This window comes from Trachymyrmex septentrionalis, unplaced genomic scaffold, assembly GCF_001594115.1.
Source record: "Trachymyrmex septentrionalis isolate Tsep2-gDNA-1 unplaced genomic scaffold, Tsep1.0 scaffold51, whole genome shotgun sequence".
In the NCBI taxonomy this organism is placed as follows: Eukaryota; Metazoa; Arthropoda; class Insecta; order Hymenoptera; family Formicidae; genus Trachymyrmex; species Trachymyrmex septentrionalis.
Window position 1 is genome coordinate 3,523,498 of NW_017305683.1, and position 7,206 is coordinate 3,530,703.

General features: G+C 27.1%; 3 protein-coding genes across 5 annotated transcripts in view; 1 reads left to right on the forward strand and 2 right to left on the reverse strand.

Annotated features, from left to right (window-relative positions):
* LOC108751641 (probable RNA-binding protein CG14230) overlaps positions 1–688 on the forward strand; it is a 2,407-nt gene extending 1,719 nt beyond the window's left edge. The window contains exon 7 of the mRNA XM_018491925.1: positions 651–688. Within this exon, the coding sequence (XP_018347427.1) occupies positions 651–688 (38 nt within the window). The remainder of the gene's footprint in view (positions 1–650) is intronic.
* Positions 689–1,499: 811 nt separating this feature from the next.
* On the reverse strand, positions 1,500–4,711 carry LOC108751713 (farnesyl pyrophosphate synthase-like). 2 transcript variants are annotated; one of them, XM_018492037.1, is made up of 7 exons: positions 4,668–4,711; positions 4,323–4,488; positions 2,939–3,079; positions 2,422–2,625; positions 2,151–2,315; positions 1,831–2,043; positions 1,500–1,757 (listed from the first exon to the last, which is right to left on the reverse strand). In XM_018492037.1, the coding sequence occupies exons 2-7, from the start codon at positions 4,467–4,469 to the stop codon at positions 1,557–1,559; spliced, it is 1,071 nt and encodes a 356-aa protein (XP_018347539.1). In that variant the 5' UTR covers positions 4,470–4,488; positions 4,668–4,711; the 3' UTR covers positions 1,500–1,556. The 2 variants fall into 2 exon arrangements, with proteins under 2 accessions (XP_018347539.1, XP_018347538.1); XM_018492036.1 differs by lacking the exon at positions 4,668–4,711 and having other exon boundaries at positions 4,323–4,529.
* Positions 4,712–5,474: 763 nt separating this feature from the next.
* Positions 5,475–7,206, reverse strand: part of LOC108751712 (farnesyl pyrophosphate synthase-like) — a 14,152-nt gene continuing 12,420 nt past the window's right edge. Inside the window, exons 4-8 of one of the 2 annotated variants that reach the window (XM_018492034.1) lie at positions 6,708–6,796; positions 6,287–6,490; positions 6,026–6,190; positions 5,749–5,955; positions 5,475–5,675 (exon numbers count right to left, since the gene is read on the reverse strand). In XM_018492034.1, coding sequence (XP_018347536.1) covers positions 5,475–5,675; positions 5,749–5,955; positions 6,026–6,190; positions 6,287–6,490; positions 6,708–6,796 — 866 coding nt within the window. Of the gene's footprint in view, positions 5,676–5,748; positions 5,956–6,025; positions 6,191–6,286; positions 6,491–6,707; positions 6,849–7,206 lie in introns of both variants that reach the window. The other variant, XM_018492035.1, reaches the window with a different exon arrangement.

Genomic DNA, 7,206 nt, shown 5'->3' on the forward strand with positions numbered 1-7,206 from the left:
TAAGAAAATAAAAATAAAAAAATCTTAATAATATTTTTTTATTATCTTTGAATATCTATATTTATAAAAAGATGTAATAATAAATACAAAACTAAAATTATTTATATAAATACTATAAAAAATTTATATATAAATTTATATATATATAAATGTGTAAAAATAGATTTATTACATTATAAATACACACATCATGAATTTATTACATACATGAATTTTTATTACATCTTTAGACCTTACATTAACTATTATATAGTAATTTAGCCAATAATGACCTACTTTTTTTGTCCATTTAACAATATCTGAAAAGTTCTCAATCTCTTTTATGATATTATAAACAATATCTGGCCATAGTGTCATCATCTATTGATTTTTCTCCTTATCATTATCCATATCATTTAAGTTACGGATTTAAACATTTATGTTATATTCGAAGAATATATATCATAATACAATATGCTGAAGTTTTAAAAAATTTTTAAAAATATGATACATATTATGAGCAATAATGACGATTCAATATGTCATGAATAAAATTGTTACAAATTACAAATTAAAAAACAATAAAATAAAAGTTTCCTTTGTCAAATTTATATTTTTTATATCAAACCTATTGTATTAAACACGTATTCATATTTTGTTAATTTCTTTAGAGGGTAAGATGAAAAAGAAGATACAAAAAGAGAATTGAAAAGAGATCTATTCTTTGCTTAGTCATTGTTAGATTTACTGCTTAGATACATATGTACATATCTGATAAAATAACAATATATATGTATGATCGTTTTATAACCAACAAAGCAATCTACATTGCTAATCCATATGATTGTCATGTAAATTTCAAAAGATGTGTTTAAAAACGATAAATTATCATTTTGTATGTTTTTCTTCATTAAAAAAAATCGTATAAATAGAATGCACAGACTACTATATAAATTTTTGATCGGAAAAAAATAATGAAAGTTAGCCGAAATGCTCGTGGTTCGAGGTTCGGTTCGATGATCTGAACACTCTAAGGTTTATCATTAAAATAAGCATTTATCTATTCAGAAATGACAAAAAGATATACATAAATGGCTTTACTTGCATTCTGCCATGTATATGTAACTGTTACATTGTGATGTTTTGAAGCTTTTGGTTCTTCTCTTGCTTTCTTTCCAATTGTAAGTTCTGTTCTAATTAAATCAGACTGGGCTTAAATGAATCGTGTATTCATTTTATTAGAAACTTTTAACAGTAACATTAACATATTACACATTTAATTACATAAATTTTTATGAAAATTGCCTGCACATTATAATCTGTTCTTCTAATTAAAATTGATATCTTTGTCCACAAAATAAATTTTTGATAACAAAAAGACATAAATAATTTAAGAAGTGATAATATAAAATGCTTTAGAAATTTTTTTATTTAGATATTTTCCCATATATAAAATTTTGTAAAAGATTTTTTAATGTACTTTACTCTGAAATAACCTTTTAATTCATTCTCTTGCAATGGCAGAATATTTTTTGTTCCATCTTACATTATAATTTCTTTTGTCAATATATGGTTGTTTATGACACTCTTTTATAAAACTTATTTAACATATAAAAAAAAATATTGTCTGGAAGTCCGGACGACATCTGCTTTATGTGCATATTTATTAGATTATATGTTTTTTCTTCGTATCTGAAATAAGCGTCCTGCAAATTTAAGTCATTGAATAGTTGTTTTACGCGTTGTACTTTCTCTCGATCAAAATCTCCGTAACACTCCTATGTAACAAAAAAAGAAAGAATTAATATAACAGCGTTCGATAGAGCAACACATTTAACAAACGATACTCACTTCTAATATTTTACGCTGCTGTGGAGTAACGCGTTGAAGCGCTTCAACAATAAGCCATGTACATTTTCCTTCCTGGATATCAGTATTATCTTTGCCACAGACTTCAAAGTCTCCATAACAATCCAAATAATCGTCCTGAATTTGAAACAAACATCCTATTTCAGTTAAGATAGTTGTTGCTTCCCTGAACATCTCTTGATTTTTTATTCCAGCCTACAAGTAACACATCATTATTTATCAATTATTATCAAGCGAATCAATTTTCGTGTATAATATGTATATAATTACAGTATTTATGTATATAATTACAGTACACTTACTAAATGCATTGCTACAATTACTGGTAAATAAGTTGTATAATACGCTGTTTTGAATTTGATAATGGAATTATATTGATTCGTCGTAAACAAATCCAGATTTGGTTTGTTACCAAAATTAGAAGAAAGTAAATCTAAACTTTGGCCCATTGCTACCTTCATTGTGACCTGTATCGAAATATACTTTCATATATAATTGCTCGATTGAAAAGGAAAAGGGAAGAATTTAGATAATGAACATATGATCGAAAAAAAGAATGATATTCTTATTCACATCCTGAAATGTTTCTAGTAGATGAACATAACAATCTTTTCCTTTGAAGTGTTTTCGAATTAAACAAAATATGGAGCACTGTAACATAAAAGAGTCGTTGATTGCTGCTAAACCGAGATCATTGTATCGGTACCAACATGGTTGACCTCGGCGAAATAACGATTGGTCTTCTATATCATCCATTATGGACAAATAAGCTTGCATCTGTATAGGTAAATGTTACCATTTAACTCATGATCATACTTAATAATTAAAATGATTATTATACACTATACTCTCTTGTATAGTCTCTTTGATTTGAAGATATTACAATTAAAATCTTAGGTATATCTTGCATTTGATTCATTTAGTGCCGGTTGTTTCTACCTTTTGATAAATTTTACCTATTGAATAAGTAACAAGATTACCCAATTACATGCCTGGATTGTCAGATTTACCTTATAGGTAAAATTTATCAAAAGGTCCTTATAGTTTATCAAAAATATCGATATCAAGAAAAGAATAACGAATTACGTACCAATTCCATGCACCATGCTACAATCTGGGCTAGACGAATGTTTTCTTCTGTCAGTTGATCACTTGATACTAATAACTTGTAGGCATGAACTAGGCTTAAACCGCGATTTTTCTTTCCTTGTGGAACATTGTATTGTAATATCTACATAAAGAAACATCAATATACGTATTTGTTCAACTCTGATGTTTAATGTTTCATGTCTCGTTTTATTATTATAGTTTTTGAATTATTAAAATATTTGAATTTAAAATACTTGACGTCTTTTTTATTTTCTACAAAATCTGGAACTGATTCTATTTATTTAAACAGTTTTCCTTAAGATATTTTTAAACTTCGATGATGTTTTATTTTTCTAAATTTATACACTATTTGAAAAAAAGAAAGAGAAAAAGTAAATTCTTATTTAAAATTTTTATATTCATGATTATTAATTTTGTCATAATGGCATTGCATTATATTGTATTTTTTATAATCATGCTAAAAAAATTTATTCTGAATTAATCAGTCCTTCAAATAAGTTTTGATCACGTCATCTGTTACATCCTACTTGGCTATTATTTAGCTTGTAATTAATAACATAGGCCGATAAAATTTAGGGGGAGCCTTGTGCTTTGAACTTTAAAAGATGTTTTCGTAGGATTTTAGTGCGCTGAAAGCGACTACATTGTCTGTTTTTTTTTTCCATTACCTTCCATTTTTTAAATAATCGCGAAAACAGTTTTTTCTGGCTAAACAAAAATGATATCGAGGTCTGTTTTGCGGCATTTAACTTATAAATGTTTTGCGGCATTTAACTTATAAATCTACTAAATATTTTTTCTATAAAATATTTTTTCGATGCTTATAAAAATGTTTTATGCAAACCGCAAACAAAAATATTTTGGAAAAATCGTAAAGAACCGGAATAAATTGACAAATTTTGAAATATAAAACCAAATAATTCGAAAGAAAACAATTGTAAAAAATATCTGACAGTTTATACTTGTAGCTGTATGTTTTTCTAGTTTAAATCCTTTTTTGAAAAACTAATTTCCGATCATTTAAAGTGCCAAAGCAGCTCGATCAGGCTAATGCATCCGTTCGATGCATAAAAGATTTTTATAAGCATCGAAAAAATATTTTTTGTATTGTTGGAATATTTCTAAGTTAAATACTGCAAAATAGACCTCGATATCATTTTTTGTTTAGCCAGCAAAAATTAATAAAAAAGTTACTTTCGGAAAAAATTGTTTTTGCGATTATTTAACAAATTGAGAGTGATGGAAAAAAACGGACAATATAGTCGTTTTCAGCACATCAAAATTCTACCAAATATCTTTCAAAGTTCATAAGACCCCCCCCCCTCCCTCTACCCTAAATTTTGTTGGCTTGTGTAATTACTTACTTTTTCCATCCATTTTGCAACATCTGGAATGTTAAAATTTTCAATCACTTCTTTGATATCACGAATAACATCCGGCCACACTGCCATTAATTGCTGACTTTCTTCCTTGCTTGTTATTCGTACGGTTGGAGTCACGAAATGAGCCATTATGTTACAATTGAACGTTCTAAGGTTTTAACAAACGTTAGTTTGACAAGGTATGACTAATAAGTAAATGCCGATTTCATCACGTCATGAATAAAATTGTAATGAGTTACAAGCCAAGAAGATGAAATAAAAATTTCTTATATATTTTGTATACCTTTTAAATGAAGCGCTTTGTATTTTATTAAATTTTGTTAATACCTTTAGAGGATAAGAAAGACCTTCCTTTAGATGGAAAAGAAAACATGAAAATAGTACTGAAGATAGATCTGTTCTTTGCTTGGTTATATATACTCGATATATTGAATAACAATACATATGTATGGTCTTTTTATGATCAACACAACGGTCTACATTAGTAATTCATATGACTGGCATCTAAATATCGAAAGATTTTAATTTAAATAACAAATTGTCGTTGCTGTTTTTTTATCTGAAAAAGTACATGTCGTATGTTGTTTTTTATCCGAAAGTATAAACAGAATGAAGAATATTTAATATTATTGCATAATTTTAATATTAGAATTTATCGTTAAAATACATGTTTTTATATTTATTTAGAAATGAAAAAGACAATATACATTACAGTATTACCTGCTACCATGTGTACGTAACATTTATATACATTGCAATTAATTTGTATAAAGGATTCATTCTTACAAATGTTGTTGACATTGTAATTCTTTATAATTAAAATTAATATATATCTTCATAACATATTTTTGTATAAAACAATTACATCATAAATAATTTTAGAAATAATATTATTAAATGTTTAAAAATTTGTTTATTGACTTTTATGAAGTGAAATATCTTTCTGAATATAAATCTTTATAAGAGATATTTTGATATTTTTCACAACAAAATAACATTTCAGTACTCTTGAATATAGGCAGAATACCTCTCTTTTCATCTTATTCTGTATTTTAAATTTAACGATAAAATATCAATGCATAATAAGTATTTATTAATATCAGTTTCTTTCTTCAATATACATATACAATTATTTCATGACACTCTGTGATAAATCTTTCTTAATAAATTCAAGAAAAGACTATGTGGAAGCCCGCATGATATCTGTTGTATATGTACATTTAGTAGATTATATGTTTCTTCTTCATATATGGAATAAGTGTTAGGCAAACCAAGATCAGTGAAAAGTTGTTTCACGCGTCTTACTCTCTCCGGATCTGGAGAGCCGTAACATTCCTGCGTAATAAGAAAAAGAATTAGTACAACAGCATTTCACGAAACAACGCACATTTAAATGAACGATACTCACTTCTAGAATTTTACGCTGCTCCGGAGTGGCACGTTGAAGAGCTACAACAATCAGCCATGTACATTTTCCCTCTTGTATATCAGTACAATCCTTGCCATGAACATCGCTGTAGCAACCTAAATAATCATCTTGGACTTGAAACAAATGCCCCATTTCTAACAAAATGGTTTTTGCTTGCCTGAACATCTCTGGATCTTTTATTCCAGCCTACGCAATACAGTATTATCATCAAAACAAATCAATCTTTTTATGTATTAGAAAATTGAGATGCACTTACTAACTGCATTGCTACGGTTATTGGCAAAATAAAAGAAAAGTGCGATGCTTTGTAATGACAAATGGAATTATATCGATTCATTGTAAATAGATCCAGATTGGGTTTCTTGCCAAAATTGGTAGAGAGCAAATCTAAACTTTGGCCCATTACTGTTTTCAATATACTCTGTTGAAATACTTTCATATATGTATAATTGTTCGATTAGAAAAGAAAAAAGTGGTTTACACAATGTGCGATTGGCAAGAACATATTTTTACTCACATCGTAGAACATTTCTAGTAGAATAACGTAACAATCTTTCTCTTTGAAATATTTTTTAATTAGATAAAATATAGAACATTCTAACAGTAAACTATCATTAATTGCCGCTAGGCCTATACCATTGTATCGATACCAACATGGTTTGCCTCGACGAAGTAACGATCGGTCTACTATATCGTCGGCTACGAGTCCAAAGGCTTGACACTATAGTAATAATTGTCTTAATATCATAAATCATAATTGTAACATTTAATATTTTTAATGAAGATCACTCATTATATGTACAATACACTGCCTTTAATTCAAAGGTAATATAAATTAAAATTTTAATTATAGCTTGCATTAAATTTATTCAAATTAAAATTCATGAAATATATATATTTATATATCGATGTCACAAAGAAAAGAAGAATAGAATTACCAATTCCAGACACCATGCTAGAATTCGAGCAAGACGAATGTTTTCTTTTGTAAGTTGATCACTTGGTGCTAGTACCTTATAGGCATAGACTAATGTTAAAGCGCGAACTTTTTTTCCTCCTGGAACAGTATACTGTAACACCTGCATAAAGAAACATCAATTTATATATTTTTTAAAGCTGAGATTTATTGTTTCATGTACCTATTTACAGGCTTTTTGAATTATTGGATTTACTCAAGGCTTTTTTTTATATTCTACAAAATCTAAAACATGCTATTTATTTAGATTTTTTTTAAGTTCAATTTACATTGTTATTTATTAAATTTTGACGATGATTTATTTTTATTTTATACACTATTTGCGAAAAAAAGAAAAAGAGAGAATTTTTATTAGAATTTTATATTTACGATTATATATATATATGAAATTTGATATTGCATTATTTTGCATTACTTCTACATATAATTATCTTAAAGAAATTTATCCTAAGATGAATCGT